The 20,627-nt window shown below is 37.6% G+C and overlaps 2 protein-coding genes across 2 annotated transcripts in view; one reads left to right on the forward strand and one right to left on the reverse strand.

Moving 5' to 3' along the window:
• LOC135071206 (27 kDa hemolymph protein-like) lies at nt 1–8,532 on the forward strand. Its single transcript, XM_063964981.1, has 7 exons — nt 1–203; nt 2,309–2,418; nt 2,935–3,047; nt 3,849–4,012; nt 4,471–4,592; nt 5,251–5,394; nt 8,441–8,532. The coding sequence occupies exons 1-7, from the start codon at nt 164–166 to the stop codon at nt 8,444–8,446; spliced, it is 699 nt and encodes a 232-aa protein (XP_063821051.1). The 5' UTR covers nt 1–163; the 3' UTR covers nt 8,447–8,532.
• Nucleotides 8,533–8,810: 278 nt separating this feature from the next.
• The window catches only part of LOC135071390 (27 kDa glycoprotein-like), a 29,579-nt gene continuing 17,762 nt past the window's right edge, over nt 8,811–20,627 (reverse strand). The window contains exons 7-8 of the mRNA XM_063965182.1: nt 18,941–19,081; nt 8,811–11,821 (exon numbers count right to left, since the gene is read on the reverse strand). Of these exons, the coding sequence (XP_063821252.1) occupies nt 11,729–11,821; nt 18,941–19,081 (234 nt within the window). The 3' untranslated portion in view covers nt 8,811–11,728. The remainder of the gene's footprint in view (nt 11,822–18,940; nt 19,082–20,627) is intronic.

Raw genomic sequence — 20,627 nt, forward strand, 5'->3', positions numbered from 1 at the left:
ATCTTAACGAGTGTTAACAGAATATTTTCTCTGTGAGTCAGTCACAATAGCATACCTTTAGTAAGTATATAACCAGTGCTGGGATTTGAAAGAGCTTCAGTTGACCGCACCAAAGCGCCCGGGACGCGTCGATTCTCTACCAATTGATAACAGTTCAGTGATAATGATTTGGAAGACGGTTCTCGTCGTGTGCCTTGCAGTTGGTGAGTTTACTTTGTTTTAATTAGCTTTTAAGAATAATTTAATAAAGGTGATGGTTTACTAAAGTACCTACCTGTTTATGTGAAAAAATACGATTTCTGTAACAGACTGAAAAATTGATGGTAGGTAGACCGAATTAAGTAACATTAGAACTGTCATTTTATGCGTCTTAAACACGGATCAGCCTGTATGGAAATTTGTTCTTGGAACTGCCAGCATGAAATTTTATCAACAGCACCAACATTAGTTAATAGAAAATAACATGTCAGGTTTTTTGTATTTAGTCTGTTACTACGAATTTTAAATACCACTTTAAACAGAAAATATTTCAGAATCATGGTTAATATTCTAATTAAAGTGTAAGTCACATAAAATAAAGAATTCATGAAATTCAGGTTTGACTTAACTCTGGATCGAATTCGAAAGAACTGCATTGTTCTGAAGCAACTGAAATCGGCTTTTTAACATCCAAACTTTAAGCACGACAGTTTATATATGAAATGGGAATTGTAAAAGTCAATAAAACAATTTTTATTGGTAAGAAAATGGTCAAAACATACTTCCATCTCTCTCAGCAACCACGCGTGGAGCCAAATTCTATTTTGATGCATCAAATGCATCATTGTCGTCAAGCTACACTCCAACGAGGTTTTACCTCTCGTGTATCAGACTTTGGTTCCTATGCTAACGTGAATAAGGATCAAAGGATACTCTAGACTAGAGCAATAAGTCCATCGCCCCTCTTCCTGTGTTATGGCCATTGACCAATTACCCTATCAAGGAGATTAGCTGGTGACTCGCGATGTCTATTGACTACTGATGACTGGCCGCTGATAAACGGACAAAGGAATGAGTTGGAATTAGCAAATTACTTGTTGATTTAACGACAGCTGATTATTAATTGCTCCCATTAACATAATGGATTAATCAACTGTACATAAAAAACCAAAATCATTTTGACGTCCCATTGAATCCACCTTATGCTTCGCTTCGTTCGTTCGTTTCGTTTTGTTCGCTTAGCCACAATTAATTAGGTAAAGGATATATTATCTTATATATCGTTAGCCTGCTGACCTGCCATTCTATTACGGTCCAATAACTTTAGACAAAACAAGCGTGTTTTTCCGCCACTTATTTCATTCATAAAAAGCTTCCTCTGACTCAATGAATAGGAATTTGAATAACAAATCCTAAAATCCTGGCTGGAACTTATTTTTTACTTTTATTCATCCAATTGAACTTTTAAATGAGTTTTATAAATCAGTGACTTCTCGTACTTATTACTTACTAGCTTTCTGCCCGCGGCTTCACGCGCGTAGGCTACATTTATCTACATATTTTACGGAACCCTATTTTTTTTTAAATAAAATTTAGCCTATGTTACTCGTGGATAATGTAGCTTTCGAATGGTGAAAGAATTTTTTAAAACGGTCCACTAGTTTTTGAGCCTATTCATTACAACCAAACAAACAAAGTTTTCCTCTTTATAATATTAGTGTAGATTAAATTAGATTTTTAGTACATATGTAATTAGTCTTCCTAATGTAATCATGTGTAGATTTAAGTTTAATAAATAATTGCTTTTAGTTATAAATATGTTTTAATCTTATCCTCTAGTTGTTTATGGCGTGACATTGTCTTGTGTTTACTAATTAAATCGATACCACTGAAAAGTTCAAATGGAAATGTTCGCTTCGTGTGATAACTCGAAGAAAGAGGGCACGATAACTTATTATTACCTACTTAATTACGAAATAACTCATGTTCTGATATAATGCAGTAGATTTAATGTTGTAGGTATTCTAATATATAGATAATTTGATTTAAAATGTACCTTACCGACTTGAAGCCACGATAGCCGAACGGTGAGGGGATCGGACTGGCCGACTCATCATTCGAGGAACGCGGGTTCGAATTCCGCTGCCCCTTGACTATTGTGGTGGTTTGGTGAGCCTACTCGACACAAGAAAGAGGAACTAACGGGACTACTAGTCATTTGTGCAAAAAAAACTAATATTAAAAAAAAGCTCATTAGTTTTAAACGATTCTTCTTGCTCACTTAAGTAAGGCACAGACTTTCAATATTTTTAAATTTCTGTGGCTTCAGGTACCTTGGCCGAGTACCAGATATCTGATGATGAGCGGGAGAAGGTCAAAGAAGCAATTGCAGCTCAATGCAAAAAGAATGGCGCAGAGGACAAAGCAGATGACGTTCAGGTAAGCAGCAAAGAGGTAGAGACACATCGGACATAATAATAATCATTATCATAATTTCATCCGTAGGACGTACACTGCTGAACGAACATAGGCCTCCTCCAATAATTTCCATATTGACCGGTTGGTAGCGGCCTGCATCCAACGCCTTGATGCTACCTTCATGAGGTTCCTTGCGCAAGAACTTTTATGCACATAAACCACGGTAAAATATTAGGTATCTAAAAGTATCAAGAATATTTAACGCCCAAAAGGAGTCCCGAGATCTGTTCCGTATGCATCTGCTTCGGTGAAATTTGCTGAAACAGTCCATTTCTTTCTTATACTCGACATTTAACTTATGTTCAGGCTCATTATGAATTTCAAAAAGAATTTAAATCAACTCTTCATTAGAACAGGAGTCAAAAGTTGATTCAATATTTCCTGGGCAAACTTTCTTTTGATTATGAGCTCTCATCCAACTACGCGCCTATGTGAGGTCGTTCATTTTTAAAACAAAAGTATTATTTAATTTTATAGAAAGCCGGCAAGACCTTCCTCGAATGTTTGAAGGCGCAGATCGACCCAGCCACCATTCAGAAGGAGATTGAAGAGGCCAAGCCCAAAGGTGCCCTCGATGAAGTTTTCGGAAAGTAAGTAGTATACTTCTTTTGGCATATTACTTATCGGCCATACTTCCAGCTATCCATTCCCGTTTTTTTATCGCTCTCGTCAATTGGTGATTCTATGCGATAGAACGAGACGACATGATTGGAAACAGGTTGCTGGACTGTGTGTGAAGTAGACCTCCTTAAGATAAGTCGTAGAGCTATTAGTTTTATTGAAACTTCGTGCTTATTTTGACCAATAGTTTCAGGAGTTACGAGTAGTGTCGTCTCGTATGAACAAGCTAATTAAATCCGTTTCTAAATTAAATCCGTTATAAAAATGTTAGATCAAATTCCTATATAAGTACTCTTCTTGACTTGTTTTTGTCGGACTAATAAAAAGAGCTAGGTACCTACGTATTATCTCATGTAAGGTTGCCCAGCTAATGAAAGGACGTCGGTTCGTATTGCCACCACCATGTCTTCAATTATTCATACCCTAAATTACTTCGTTTTGCGAAGTCCTTTTGAGGAGGCATCAGAAGCGGATTTCCATTACTTAGATTATGATAGTGCCAGTAGTGCCACACACGAAGACGCGCCTCACCAATTTTTGGTCAAAGGAAACGCGGGGTTCGAGGAGTTTGATCCGAGCGTCAGTCGCGACATCGCGAGTTATTGTAGTGTGAATGAGCACTCATGGATATTTAGCGTGAGCAGAAGCATGCATACCTACATGAACTGTAAACGATTAGAACGAATGGTGGGGCGCGCCTCCGTGGATGGCACTATCTATAGCTGAATTAAGTAATTTAACATGCAAATTAAACCAAAACTTTTCCTCAGGTACTGCGCCAGGTCCCCTCAGCTGAAGAGCTGCTTCAACACGCTGATCGACTCGGTGTCCCCATGCCTGGACTCCGAGGTTCGCAACCAGGCGGAAGCTGTCAAGAACGGCACCGCCCAACTCCTGGACTTCGTGTGCCACAAGGATGGCGACAGAATTGCTCGTGAGTTTGATGAATTATAGATTCATCATTCATCCATCATTAACAAATTAATAAATCTAAGTATATAAGTCGCTGAGTCGGTCCGCCCCGGGTGCCAAGCATCAGGGGGTGACAACAGTCGCGCAAATTGGTACTCCTGACGCATCTGCATGACAAGGACGGTCATGTTACGGGGTGCGATTGGTATCATTAGGTCATTCGTACTAACATCTCTTCGAATCGGTACCAAAAATTTTATACTAGTAGAAGCCTTCACCGCACTTAATTACGTCTGGTCACACAAATAAGGTATTAAGTAGGTATGTATTGCGATTCTAAGAGAAAATTCGTCAAGAATGTGAGGATTTATTGCTGGAGGCTTGAAAAAAAAATGTGCTAGGTACCTACTTACCAACTCAAGGTTTGGCGATAATAACCAAGATTTAACTAGCAAAGACTTTTATTTCGTATTCTTGCAGTGTTCATCGCTGAGAAAGGCCCCGAGTGCTTCAAGGACCAGGCGGCCAAGCTCCGCCAGTGTGGCGAGCCCATCCAAAAGTCCTTCAGCTCCATCGAGGACATCAAGAAATTGTCTCTGGTCGTAAGTTCACTTTGCATTGCGATATTTGTGATCCACAAATTCAATCATTTTATATGTATCTAAATCAATTGTTGCATAGCAGCATGCATAAATGTAATTTATGCATGCTGCTATGCAACAATTTGATCATAGAGATACATATTCAAAGAACAAAATTACAAGTATTCTGTCCAGTACGACTGCTACATGTTGTTGTGACAAATCAAAGTCCAAGAATTGCGGTCTTTTACCGTCCATTTTGTTACAAAAATGCAGGTATAGATCGTTTCATCCACGAAGACGCGCCCCACCATTTTTTGGTCGAGGAAGGGGAGTTTGATCCGAGCCACAGATCTGAGCAATCCGAGCGTCAATATTGTAGTGTGCGGGTGCACTCGTGGATAATTTAGCGTGTACCGATAACACTCAAACATTCGCGGAAGAATAGTGGGGCACATCTTTGTGGATGAAACGATCTATACCACTACTATATTTGTAACAAAATGGGCGGTAAAAGACCGCAATTCTTGGACTTAAATCTTATCTAAAATCTCAAAACAAAAAAATTTAATATTTGTACCATGAGACCGTAGTAACAAGATTAGTCTCGACTCGCTGGTACTTGAAAGGCTAGCACCATTCTTCTACTTTATGGATTAAGAACATAAAAAAATTACAGGAAAAATGCCAGAAGTTCGACGAGGTCAGCACGTGCCTGGTGAACGCCCTGGAGGAGTGCCCTAACCCCACCCCCGGCAACATGGCCGAGTCGCTCATCAAGTATGTGCGCAAGGGCTCTCCTTGCAACACTGCTCTGCCGAAGGTAAGATACCTACTGAATGGACTTTATTAAACATAGTGAGCACAATGTATATTATGGCGTATGCATTTAAAAAAATATACAGTGTGTCCGGGCATGTAGTGATCAAACTTTAAGGGCGTAATCTATGGACAATTTTATCGGTGAAAATACTTTAAATTTGGGGCTTGACCCATTTCTCGCATATTTACAAGGATTTAAGTTTTTAAATTTAAGTTTTCACCTCTTCCTTCAAAAACAAGTGATAGCGTGGGTAGTTTAACATTAATAAGCAAAAATTTTATATCATGCGATAGCCAATAAAATTATCTATTAGTAGAAGTAGAAAACAGATACAAGTTTCATACATTTTAAGGGTGTAAGAATGGATTTCATTAGAAATAAACATGACTTTTTTCACATCTTTTTCAGTTATTTCCCAACACAAGAAAAACCAGGTCGTTAAGGTATGTTTTATTTGCATTGTATTATTAGTATTTGAGCTATTCTACAAAATGAATGTAAATTTATTACTCTACGTCTATTAGTTTCGACGTAATTGTTGAACAAAGATACCCCTTCCCAGCGGTTTCCATAGCGCACGCGACATGCGAAAATGCATTGCCTGAAAGAATCACACAACCTATTCCGATTACTATGGAAACCGCTGGGAATGGGTATCTCTGTTCAACAATTACGTCGAAACTAGTAGACGTAGAATAATAAATTTACATTCGTTTTGAAGAATGGCTCAAATACTAATAATACAATGCAAATAAAACATACCTTAACGACCTGGTTTTTCTTGTGTTGGGAAAAAACTGAAAAAGATGTGAAAAAAATCATGTTTATTTCTAACTAGCTTTCCGCCCGCGGCTTCTCCCGCGTGGAATTTTGTCTGTCACAGAAAAACTTTATCGCGCGCGTCCCTGTTTCAAAAACCGGGATAAAAACTATCCTATGTTCTTTCCCGGGACTCAAACTATCTCTATGCCAAATTTCATCAAAATCGGTTACGAGGTTTAAGCGGGAAAGCGTAACAGACAGACAGACAGACAGAGTTACTTTCGCATTTATAATATTAGTTGGGATTAAATCCATTCTTACTCCCTTAAAATGTATGAAACTTGTGTCTGTTTTCTGCTTCTACTAATAGATAATTTTATTGGCTATCGCATGTTATAAAATTTTTGCTTATTAATGTTAAACTACCCACGCTATTACTTGTTTTTGAAGGAAGAGGTGAAAACTTAAAATTAAAAACTTAAATCCTTGTAAATATGCGAGAAATGGGTCAAGCCCCAAATTTAAAGTATTTTCACCGATAAAATTGTCCATAGATTACGCCCTTAAAGTTTGATCACTACAAGCCCGGACACACTGTATATGTATGTAGTATATCCGTTAAGCTAGCACCCTTACTTAATATACTGGACATCACAAAAATCGGCCCACCTACGTTTTACAGGAAAACTCGTTTCTACTGACACAATCATGGTGCCCCAACAATATTGGTGTTATTTGAAAGCCCAATAAATATCCTTAAAGAAAAACACATTTAATTTCTTAATAAACGATTAACATAAACGCGATATACAATAAATGTGACTTGTAAAAAGACCTCACTTTGGGCTCACCTCTGGGATCAATTAGACCAATTTTTATGGTTATAAAACCAAATAATGATCTCACGTGTCCTCTTTAACAGATGGATAGCGATTCATCCCAACTTAACAGTTTTATAGTCATAAAATTGGCTCAAGCGTAACTACCTATTTTTTGAAGAAGTGACTCTGGATTCTTCTACAGACACATTTTTGGGGTAAAAAAAAACCTTTCCTTTAATGAAATGAAGTTTAGAACTAGGCTTTTATATTTGTGGCAATATTGGTGGGAAGTGGGGATGCATACGTTTGAAAGTGTTTGTCGCGGGAGGGTCGATTTTTGTGATGACCAGTGTAGTTAAATAGCGCTGTGTGAAATTGTCCAAAGATATTTATAATTTCTAATTAATTTATAAACAATAACAACACGACACGAAGAGAAAAACATAAAATTAGCAGGCCACTGCGCCAATGGTCGCTCAGACACCTTGACATGCTCGTAAGGACACGTCAAGAAGCTGGTCTTTCGTGGAAGCCCTGCTACTGCTACTACTACTCGTACTAGTTAAGGCTAGTTCGCACTACAAGCTATAACTCGGTCGAGTTAACTGCGCATCTAGCAGCCGTGACGTCACATCGGCGCTTTGGCGCGGACGGGGCGAACGAGGGGATGTTTGCGGGTGAGTGCGAGGGAGTCGCATTACACCAAGGTGCGCAGTAGTTGTACTCGATTAGTTTAGTAGTGTCGAGTAACTAAACGTGTCCTAACACCAAAAATTTCGAGTAGGTTACTAAAATATAATCGAGCCAATCAATTTTGTTCTATTTTACATTGTACATTTCCCTAATTTCTGATATTTCCACCTTATTCTCTACCATTCTCGTGCGTCTTCCGTCTTTTTTTCAAGCAAGAGCTGAAAATCAGTGTTCTGCTCATTTTAGAGCAGTGTCTACACTGAGCTCTCTGCTTTTTTGCATCGCTGCGGCACACTTATACCTTAGCGCAGGATTTTCCTTCTTACTCTTTGTAATGTACTATATCTTTCCTGCTACTCGTGTTTAGTAATCTTACTTTTTGCTTCTTGTGTGTCAATGTGTTTTGCAAATAAACCATATATCTATCTATCTATTTTAACAGGCGAATAGAACCCCCACCACGCTTCCCAGCTCACTCACTCACTCGCTAAACGGTTCAGAACCGGGCGCTTTAGTAGAGTTCATATAAAAACCACTAATTACTTGTTAATTGTACTCGACTAAAGCGCGGCGAACGGTTTTTTGGTAGTAGCGTGTAGGTAGTTAATTTACTAAAAGCGAGCTACTCTACTAAATTACTCGACTAGTGCGAACAAGGTTGTAGAGTTAGTAGAATTTACACTTTCCCCGGGACAAATTACATACTTCTACATCGTTTATCTCTTTATTTCATAGCGCACTTTTAAGCAATCTACTTTCTTTTGTTTCAGAACTAATCAGCAAAGCTGTTGGGGATCATTGGTGTCATTGTGCCATTTAGAAAACGTGATGTTAAAATAAGTAATTAAAACCTAACTGTCAATATGTGTTCTTATTTATTTAAGAAAACTACAGATCGTTTCATCCACGAAGACGCGTCCCACCATTCTTCCGCTAATGTTTGAGTGTTATCGGTACACGCTAAATTATCCATGAGTGCACACGCACACTACAATAATGATGCTCGGATTGCTCGGATCAAACTCCCCGCACCCCGCGCTTCCCTCAACTAAAAATTGGTGGGGCGCGTCTTCGTGGATGAACGAACTATACCTAATAGATAGAGCCTTAGGTTGCTTTACGATAGAAAAAGAAACCTCGTTTTATATTTCCACGTTTATTTGATATGCCTTAAAAATTTAAACATTTTACAAAATTAAACCTTAGCACTTTGCTTATTAATAGGAAGATCTAAAATCAATTGGGTACAATATCTCATTACCGACACAACTTTGGGTTAGCATACATTAAAATAACGTTTTGAGCGATTGGCTTGTCATACAATAGGTAGTTATTAAAATCTTGTACGTTCAATTAAAAAACAAGACTAATTAGCAATAATTTCACAACGCTATTTTTGAAACAGTCTTCGTGAAACCTAAAGGAATAAAACATTTAAAAACAATAAAAAATTCAAAAATTCTTAATTAAAATAATTCGTATCAAAATGTTCTTGTCATTTGTCTTATTTTAAAACTATATCTTATAAAACCCATAATTAACAAATTAATATAAAATAAAAATGAAATATCAGAAACAGCATCAACATTTAATTAAAACAATCAAAAATAAAATGGAATGTTTATGTAAATTAAAATTTTGTAACAAAAATTAAAAAACACATAAAATGTCTTAATAAATAAGTTTTCAGCAGTTCTATATCTGATTCACTTTACTGCAACTAATTCTATATAAAATATAGAATAAAAGTAACTTACAATGATAGATAGAAAAAAAATTAATCATACATTAGTTAAGTGTTAGGAAAACATAATCATGAATTAACTAAGTCCGACATTTAAGTAAAAGTTTAAAAAGAACCCGGCTTTTAAAACTATTATGGACTGTAACATTCGTTGTATTTTACATTCATAATTATGTACTCGCAAATAAACTATCTTTAGGGACAACAATCCCACTTCTATATCTATTATTCTAATTTAATATATGGACAGCTTCACATTACCTCGCGTTTTACACTGATGTTTTAGACTATATTTCGATAAAATTCACTATTTCTTTAGATTAAGATTTTAAAAAGATTTACAAGATATTTTGTAAACACTAGGACGCTCTAGCTAGGACGTATTTTGATGGCTATTTCTGTTTGTATTCTCTCATATTATTCTTTATAAAAAAACCCGTTAACCTCTCGTGCTTATCTTAAAATATGCTTGTGCCACGAGAGGGTTCACCACAATAGTTCAGCAGCAGGATTCGTACCAGCGTTTTTCGGATCTCGAGTAGTAGTTCGACACAGACACCGTTGGACTATTGTCAATTGAATTTAGAAGGAGACAAAAGAGACAAATGACTTTACAACGTGACTTTTGTCACCGCGACAGTATGTATCTCTTTTCCTCTTCATAATAATGTAAAAGAAACAGATATACTATCACGAATACTGTCACGGCGACAAAAAAGTAAGCCATGCGGGCGCGCCTTTAGAGATAGTGAATTCGATAACAAGTCTATTTTTACATTACATTTTTGTAAATCTACATTTAGGCAAGCGTTTTGGCCGGTAACTCTTGGCACTGATACTCTAGCGATATGTACTGGTTACAATTACAATATTATTACAAAAACATTCTGCAATAGCAAAACTAATAGCTCTTTTTTATTTTTGTGACTATTTTATGATATTAGAATGCTTACTACATAATTACTAGCTCATTATTTTAATATACGTCGTTTGTAAAGAGAAAGCACTAAATGTATACATGGTATAAGAATTGGATATTAACGAAGTACAAAATTATTACTAATTCATTATATTAGCTGTCTTTTTACGTTTTTGGTGTGAAGTATAAATTGCCAGGTTTTATAAATTCGTTGTAAAACTATATCTTGGCGCAAATATAACCAATGCATGAACGCGGTATAGAAGACCACACAAAAATGTCCAATATGACTTCATTATATTTTTAAAAATTGTTTTGCTGTATCATAATAATGTTCTAAAAAAGCTCAAAATTTCTTAAAACTAGCAAACAATAAGTATTCGCATCGCACACTAAAGTAAATAAGTTTTACTCTCAAAATAAAAATGTAAATATCAAAAATTTGTATCAAAGTATAACAAAATATATCATTTTAGAAGAAATATATTTTTGGCGAGTTCTATTTTCCAATAAAATAAAAACGCGAGTTTGTTCAATAATAAATCTAGCATGCTTTTATAAATTACGAATTTGATTAAAACCTTATCAATTTATAGTATACATAAGTAAATAGCACAGCGCATTATTCCTATAAAAAAAATAAGGTCTTTTCATTTTAGCACGATAATGGTGACAGACTCCTTAATTTTTTGGCCTAGCATTTTCATTCTATGCGGCACTTACTCTAGTATTAAATACAATCAATTTTAAAATCTTTCGCATGTAGTGATACGGTTCTTTTTAGCCTGCACGTTTACGTTACACTAATTTTAATTTTCAACTGTCTGTATGTTAGTAAATACAAATAAATTATACTCTGATTTAGTCACGGTACGGTCATACTCTTAGAAATTAAAATAGAAAACTAACTATTAATGATATGTGAACAGGTAATCACTATCTTCCACCACAGTACATGTAAAACTAATTAGGCTTGCAAATGACACATTTAATCACAAGCATCTCAATTTAACTATAAGAGTAGATAAACTCCATAAAAACAAATGAAATGCTAAACAACGGTTAGAAGTCGATCCAAAATGAAGAATGTACGTACATATTTTTACTGCTTCGATCGGTTTTAATAAATAAATTCGAAAGCTTGAAAAATGCTAGAGATTGATTTGATTAGGGCTAGATTTTCTAGGGCCACTTTTCTCACCACTTCCTGAAATGATTTTCCAAAGGAAGCTATATTTGGGATAACCACTCTTAAAGTGAAAATTTTGCATACTGGTAAAGTGGAATGTGTGAAGGAATATACATTTATTAATGTTCAAGCGTCTATCTACACTTATGGCAACTTGTCCCTAAGTGACTGGTGCTATAAATAATATGAAACGATTTACTTGTAGCTTACACATACAGGGCGGCGAATAGGCCGAGTAGGACGGTGGCTGACGTCACCGCGAGCCCTGAGGCCGACCCTGGCCTGTTCTGTTTTGTCTCCTGGAATGAAAAACATGAATTTATTTACATAGGTGACTTTAACAAAAGGAGGTTCTCAATTAGGGCTATCGTTTTTATACTCTACAGTGGCGCCATCTTGATGAGTGCAAATGCGATAGTCCTCCTACCACTTTAGCGCTCACCAGTTGGTGCCACTGTCTTCGCTACTAGCAAGTGACAGGACCTTACTCTACAGTGGCGCTAACTGGTGAGCGCTAAAACGATAGCCCTCATTCGGTTGGTATATTTTTTTTCTATGTTCGATCAATTTCGCGCAGTGTAACTGCGCCATAAGGACGGAAGAGGGAGTGCGAGCGAGAAAGGTATGCGTTAGAGCGAGATAATATATCAAAAAATTATTACCACAATTAGAGGCTCAGATTATACAGAACCAAAAGACTGCATTAATCCACTTGGGTGACGAAAGTGGAATTTTTAGTGTCCTCAGGTCTTCGCATCTGTTTACCAGGTGAAATGGTGAAATAGAATAGATTATTTGACACGACAATACAAATACAAATGGTTAAAAGGGTGGGAAATGGTTCCGAGGTGAAATAAAGACACTAAAAATGTCACTTTCTTATCCAGGTGCCAGGTGATAACCCAGGTGAATAGATATCGCCCAGGTGAATAAAGTGGAATAAACCAAAAGCCTGCAGTACCACAGAATAATAATAAGTACTACCAGGCCTGTTCATCTCTGCGAGTTTACATCGAAAACAAAACACGCACGATTGCCCCCTACAAGAGTACTATTCGACAAGGCCTCACATACGAGCGAACATTGACTCACGCACGCGTATTCTTGTGTATGATGGAAAAAAATAAAGAAAATGGTGTGCTAAATACTGTGCAGTATTTAACTGCCTAAATAATAATAAAAACACAGAATGTACTTTTTTAAGTTGCCTGAAGACACTGAGAGGTAAATAAGTAGTGTTAATTGTGAAAAATATAAAACGTTAAAATAGCGGAATCGTTATAGCCAATGAGCTGCTGTCATAGTGACATTGACGTATTGTCAATGTCACACGAGAATCAAACGTCAGAATAGAGGGACGCGCGGAGACGACTCCGCGCGCTTTTGTACTAAGTGATGAATTGTATCTAAAATAAGGCAATATAATGTACAAGATGAGTATCCAGTGTTTTATTTATGAGAATAGATCGACCGGCCTTTAATAGTTCAGAAGTGAGATCTGAAACCTATGATAGTAACGTGATTTCAAAGTGTTCCAGGTGACCAATGTTTCGTGTTATTTGTCACGAATATTAACACAAAACGCCCACGATTCTATGATTATAATGGAATATGATGAAGAGAGAATGTCAAGGAAACCACGCTGACAACTGTGTGAGATGCAGAAAAGTATTTAAGTACGAGAAATGATGGACGCAAATTATGAAGATACTCCCTCCGTAACTTGGCTTGTGGTCACGTAAGTGGTGAACAATTTGACTAACGATGGCCCCAGAGCAGGTACGATTTATTATTATTATCGATTATTCCAACAACAACAATATTAACACATTTCCTTATTGAGCAAAATAATGCATGGAAGTGAATGAAGCATCAAATGTTATAGGTATTGTCAGTCTTTACAGATAACAGTAACCTCTTGGCATTATTTTGGAGAAGAATTAATAATTAGTTTTATTCAAGTAAATTGAAGCAAAGGTCTGTGTTGTGTAAACCAGTTTTAGTATCATGATGTTTCTTTCTTGATGTTGAGCACTATAAGATGAGATAAAATCTATTAAATAGCTTAATTTGTAAATTGAAATTAAGTAAAGCAGCCAATTATGCCGTTGAACATGTGGTGTATTTTTGGTACTCTTATAGTGATTGATACTTCAATTATTGTGAAACATAATTATTATTATGTTACATGATGCTATATTTTGAGTTAAGATAATGTTAATATTGAACTTTTCCAACTTATCAATTAATTTCTGCTGCCAGTAGTGATTTGGGTTGTATCACTAAAATTGAAAATTAGTGTGGGTGATTAAAATTTATCCAATTATTATAATTAAAAAAAATATAGAATGTGGTACATTTAACTTAAAGAGTATTCTTGTGTACCAGCCATTATTGTTGGTTATTCTTCCCACATGGTGAAAATGATTTTAATCTTGAGGTTATTTATTAGCTGTTTAATAAAAAGGTTACTGGTTGTAGCATGTTGTGTGTGCATATTTTTAGATTTGACTTGAGTTTTAGATATGGTGACTTATCTGTCTGCGGGTTGGCCCTGTGGTGAGCAAATCAGTCAAGTGCAATACCTGAGTGAAGCTGAACACTGAACAAGGGTACTTCACATAAGTGATTTGGAGTTGGACAGAAGGTAATGCAATACAAAAGGGCATCAGCTGTGATATTTGGTGAGTGAAAATGTAATACAAAAGGAATCAGCTGTGATATTTGGTGAGTTGAATTAATGTTTTATTGCAAGGGTTGAGCTGAGACTAGCAGTGCCACTGCGGCTTGGTTGTTTAACTGTGCTTATTCTTGTCATTGGCATGAAATTGCATACAATTAACTTGAGTGTGAACAGATTGTAATAATAAATTGGCTACAGTCTACTGCTAGACTTTAGAACTTCCCAACTGCCGCTAACAGTCTTAAGCAAAAAGTTATTATTAATAATGGTGAATAAGAGAGTTAATTATGTGTTTGAATAGAAATAAATGCTTATCATTGGTCATAAGCATTGGCCTATTGTGTGGTATACTACTGTACTGTGCGAAAGTTAGCTATTTACCCGACTGCGCCAGAAGGAGGGTTATGTTTTTGAATAATGGTATCAATGGAGCAAAGTACTAGCAGTGATCAAATAAAGTTTATATTGGTGATGATTGTGTTGTGTGCTTCCCTGTAATGACTGGGTTAACAACAGATACTTGAATATGAAGTCAGTTGCATTGTGGGTGAATTTTGGCCAAGCATGAGAAGAGAAGTATTGTACTTGTTAAATTAAAGTTCTTGGATATTTCCATGAATGCTTGTTCCTATTTGAGAATGGTAAGTTCATGGAAGTATGTGCAGTTTCCAAAGATAATAGTTGGAAGTGTATTGCTGTCAACACAACAATAACAGTAAGTTTATTATGATAAAGTTGCATTTGTGTGTGAAGCAAATTTGTGTTCACTAAGACACAATGTTAAGCATAATTTGTTTCACTGTTTATTACTGGCATTATTGATGATGATTTATGTAGTTGTGTTATTCATCTTAATATTTTAGAGTTTACATTGAAATATTTTATTATTTAAATAAAGATAATTTTAGCAAATTTCTTATGATGTTGTGATTATGGGAATGGTTTGATAATAATAATAATAATAGGGGTATGATGTACTATGTGAGGATCATACACCAGTGGGCATTGTCATGAAACTGGGTGGACTTTGTCATTTTGTGTGAAATGGATGTCCTGATAGCTGTGTGAGGAGGACATGTGGCATTGTCTTGAAACTGTGTGGACATTGTCATTCTGAGTGGGATGTCTGGTGTGACATCAGGAATTGTGAAGATGTCGTGTCTTGTGTGGGAGACATCATGAACTATGATGTTTTGGCTTGTGTAGCGACATCATAGGGCTGTGTGGCGAGGCGCAAACTGTGTGGAATGGCCTAATCTGTGTGGGTTTAAAGAGAAAATGTTAAAAGAACCATAACCAATCCCATAAATCATTTAGGTCCGATAGTATTTATTTTATTTGTATTGCATTGTATAACTTCATTATAATTACGTCATTAGGATTTCACAATGTTCTAAATTAATTCTGAATAATACCGAAGAGAAGAGGCAGTATCATGAGCAAATGGAGAACCTACTGAGAAAGGCATACGCCGGGCGCTGTAGTGGTGACTTCGTGGAAAGCTTCAACGACATCGAGCAAGCAAAGAAGTGATTTTTCAAGTGGACGAAGACCACAGGAAGGCGGTCTTCCATGTCCGGAACTGGAACAGCAACGACGACAGGCTGCTAGCAGTCGCCCCGAGCGGCAGGCGCGCGAAGAAAGGAGCGACTCCCCTAGAAGCTCCTGAAAAGCAGTGGCGCCTCAAGACCGGATGGGACGAGCCCGTGCTGGAAGACGTCGCAGCATACTTCGAGAAATGGCTGTCAGACCTGCAGATTATGAAGAGACTGCGTATTCCTCGATACTACTACGGGGGGGAGATAAATGAAACTCCGAGAGCTGCACATCTTCTGCGATGCAGGCGAGGAAGCCTACGCCGCCGTTGCGTATTGGCACCTCACTTACAACGACAGGAAGGACGCGGAAGTTGTGCTGGTAGCTGCGCGTGCCAAAGTGGCTCCAGTGAAGACACAAACGATATCGAGGTTGGAGCTACAAGCAGCATGAACGGAAGTGCATCGGCTGCCTGTAGAAGACACTATCTACTGGAGTGACTCCTAAACTGTGCTGCATTGGCTGCGGAACGGAAGCCGCCGCTATACACCCTACGGAGCGCATCGACTTGAAGAGATCACCGAGGAGACAAGGCCGTCGGAGTAGCGTTTGAGTACCCACTCACTTGAACGTAGCCGACGTGGCGTCGAGAGCGGGATACGTGCCTACATCGGAAGAGGATGAGTCTGTTGTTCCAAGGGCCGTCGTTCCTCAGAAGACCGAAGTCTGGATGGCCACGTCAAGAAGGCAAGGACGATGACGTGACAATCGAGCAACACTGCATCTCGTCACTGGGAAGATCGAGGATAACGAGACGGTCACATCGGACCTCTCGCTTTGAATATTCTAGAACATGAGAGACAGAGATGGCAATATCGCGAGAGAAAGGGAAGAGTATAAAATAGGGAGCAGGGCATTCCAGCTGACTAGTTTAATTCAGATAAGAAGCGAGTTAAGAAATCAAAGTGGTCGAAAAGAAAAAGTGAAGAACTCAGAAATAAAGCTGTCTACAACAAGTACTCTGCCTTCAAGATTTATGCCGGTTCCTAGCCCACGAACATGCAGTCCACTGCTCATCAACAGTGAGGGTTCTTTCCATTCTTGGAAGTAGAATGGGTTACAGTTCTATGATTTGGAGTTTATCGGAACCAATAAGTTGTATTTTTGTGGTGGTTGAACAAACTTGATAGAAACCTTGGATAAAGGCCTAATTGGGCATCAAAGGATGAGTTTCGTCGGTGGTAACATTTTGGGCATATGAGCTATGGTGCCTAGATTAAGATGGCATGTGTGTGATCGACATTATTGTCATTATTGAAGCAGCTGATTCTAAAATATTGAACGAAGAGATAATTGTGATAGCGTCTGTATGACCATTGGCGTGGCGCTACTGATTGAGGAGCACGCTGAGCTTCTAGATGATATGGATGTGCTGTGTAATGATGACATAGATGTACTGTGTGATGATGATATAGATGTACTGTGTGATGATATAGATGTATTGTGTGATGATTTCTTGTTTCAGCAGAACCAAAGGTGGTCAGCGTGTGGTGCGAATGGTGGTGGAGAAGGCAGAGTGGATCTAGCCAGGTGCTCAGCTGGATCCCAATACGAGGCGTCAAGTGTGCCACGAGCAGACCTTCGAGGGCGAAGGAATTGCAGGAAGGCCGAACTGTTAATTGTGAAAAATATAAAACGTTAAAATAGCGGAATCGTTATAGCCAATGAGCTGCTGTCATAGAATCAAACGTCAGAATAGAGGGACGCGCGGAGACGACTCCGCGCGCTTTTGTACTAAGTGATGAATTGTATCTAAAATAAGGCAATATAATGTACAAGATGAGTATCCAGTGTTTTATTTATGAGAATAGATCGACCGGCCTTTAATAGTAGTTAATATTATTCATGATAATTCATGCTAAATCATGTATTTCCTCCGCCATTTTCTGCAGATTGGCACCTCACGTCACATCATTTTACCGAAGTCAGCCCTATAGCTTCGGCGCAGTACCGATCACTGACGTTTGTCAACAAAACTTCTGACAAACTTGCTTGACTCTTGAGACAAGCTAAATTACACCATATTGTTAATGACATTGAGCATACATTTTTTTAAATACCTTCGCGAAGTAAAACTTCTGTACGTAGTAGGTACTTATTATTATTCTGTGGTACTACGTACAGAAGTTTTACTTCGCGAAGGTATTTAAAAAAATGTATGCTCAATGTCATTAACAATATGGTGTAATTTAGCCTGTCTCAAGAGTGAAGCACCATTTTGTTGACAAACGTCAGTGATCGGCACTGCGCCAAAGCTATAGGGCTGACTTCGGTAAAATGATGTGACGTGAGGTGCCAAACTGCGGAAAATGGCGGAGGAAATACATGATTTAGCATGAATTATTTGCAATGTGTTGTTTTGTTTTAGGTGGCGAGTTTTATGTTAAAGACTCTAAACAATTAAGTTCTCGAGATAAATAAATACCCACTCAATAAATACCGGCCAATAATCAAAAGTCACGTGTATCTCTCTAACTACTTGACATTGGCAGAATCACTGCGTGGCGCCCTGCGCGCTTCAGCGGGACAGTCCATCCCAAAAAAAAAAAAAAAAAAATCATGAACAATATTAACTACTTATTTACCTCTCAGTGTCTTGAAGCAACTTAGATCCATTTAAAGACATTATTCTACATAAATTGTTAGTTTGACCTTGTAATTATCAAATCTATGTGACAAATTGACATACTATATTAAATTCTATCTACTAAATTTGACATTGTTAATTATTATTGTGACATTTAATTTAATTCTTTTGTATAATTTCTTGAATCACGAAAAATTGATTCTGTTGCATGCCGTTATGGCATGATGTAGCTGAACAATATAAATTTTTATATGACCTATATGTACCTACATTATGCAATAAATGATTTTGATTTGATTTGATTTAAAAAAGTACATTCTGTGTTTTTATTATTATTTAGGCAGTATTTGGTACACCATTTTCTTTATTTTCTTCCATCATACACAACAATACGCGTGCGTGGAGTCAATGCTCGCTCGTATGTGAGGCCTTGTCGAATAGTATCCTGTAGGTGGGCCATCGTGCGTGTTTTGTTTTCGATGTAAACTCGCGGAGATGAACAGGTCTGGTACTCCTGGTAGTACTTCATTATTATTCTGTGGCAGTACTTACAGCGACGTCGCTGCAGGGCGTGGCCTTGCGGATGAACTTGAACATGGACTCCACGATGTTGCCGGTGGTGGGCGCCTCGCACGTCTCTAATACTCCCACTACACACAGCTGGAGTTCGCTCAGCTGGCGGCACTCTTTTTCCTATAATCACAATAAATAAATCAAATCAGAAATAGTCATCTAAATATATAAAAGGAGAAACTGACTGACTTAGTGACATATCAACGCACAGCCTAAACGGCTAAACGTAGGCACTTGAAATTTGGAAGGAACGTAGCTTAGGTACCGTAGAGGTGCACTAAGAAAGGAATTCTCTAAATTCCCACGGGAACGGGAATTAGCGGGAAAATCCTTTTGTATGAAAAATCTAAACCGCTTAAGTTAGACGCTTAAAATTTGGTGTGCAGGTACCTTAGTAAACTTAAAGCTTAGTTACAACAGGATATTTCAAGGGAAAAAACATTTGTATGATAAATTCTAAACCGCGTAAGATAGATGAAGAGGGTAAAACGGGATCCACGCGTACGAAGTCGCGGGATCAAGCTGTAGGGGCCTTGGCCGGGAAACGACGAAATGAGAAAGTGGACTGTAATACAAGGTTTATTGGAAGCTACGTTAAACATTATATTATACAGTTTTTGATAGGCAAGTACATAAATAAATATAGGAGCGCGCGCGGTATCATCGATGCCGCGCGCCCGCGCCTTCAGGCCGAGAGCAGCCGAGGATAGCCGAAGGTGCCCGAACAAGGGCCGTCTTTAACCTACTGGATCAAGGGAGGCGCTTCTCATCTGGAGATTTTTTATGAGAATAGACGGAGGCCTCCTCGATCGCGGGACCCTGGGCATGTGCCCAAAGTGCCCAGTGGGAAAGTGGGGCCTGATCATAAGTGAGGAGATCCGTAAATGAAGTAAAGTCGCTGACAATGAGTATTTTTTACTTATCATATTATGTAAGTAAGTTATTTGTAATGTTTTAGGTTTCATCTTTTGGAGATTGCATCTCGGTAATTCGAACGGTTGATTTACTTGGTTATTCCAGGAAAACCTATAATTAGCCATACATACTATTATAATGGGAATAATTGAAATGAAATAACGTATTTCTGTGAAAGCCGAAGATCGAGTGTCTTTTATTTTATAATCCATAAAATATTACATAGACAAAACATTCAATAGAGTTTAAGATTATCTATAGTTTATTTGATGTTCAAACTACTTTCTAACACCCCAACTACAGCAAATAAACGATAATTACAAAAACAATAACAGTTTATCTAACAGTCCATTTGACTAATTCCTAAACTTTCAATACATTTATAATGTTTTATGGGACATAACGCTTTAGTCAGGACATCAGCTGGCATTGCATTAGTTGGTATACCCATACCGTTCTGGTGGCCTTCTCACTCGTTTGGGTATTACTGTAATTGCTGGTTCTGGTAACATTGTTTCCTTCACCTCTTCAGATGTTTTAGATTGATGCAAAGTTGAATCCAAATCAGTCAAAGCATTAGACTCTGAAGTTCCTATTGTGTCATTATGCAACTCATTTTCAGTGAAATCTACAGGGCTCATAATGACATCCAACTTTTCTTCATCAATGTTATTGCTACTGCTTGGAACCTCTGATTGGACAATATCCCCAACTGAAACTGTTACATTAGAATCTGATGTACAGTTTCCTT

The sequence above is a fragment of the Ostrinia nubilalis genome, chromosome 4, assembly GCF_963855985.1.
Source record: "Ostrinia nubilalis chromosome 4, ilOstNubi1.1, whole genome shotgun sequence".
NCBI lineage: Eukaryota > Metazoa > Arthropoda > Insecta > Lepidoptera > Crambidae > Ostrinia > Ostrinia nubilalis.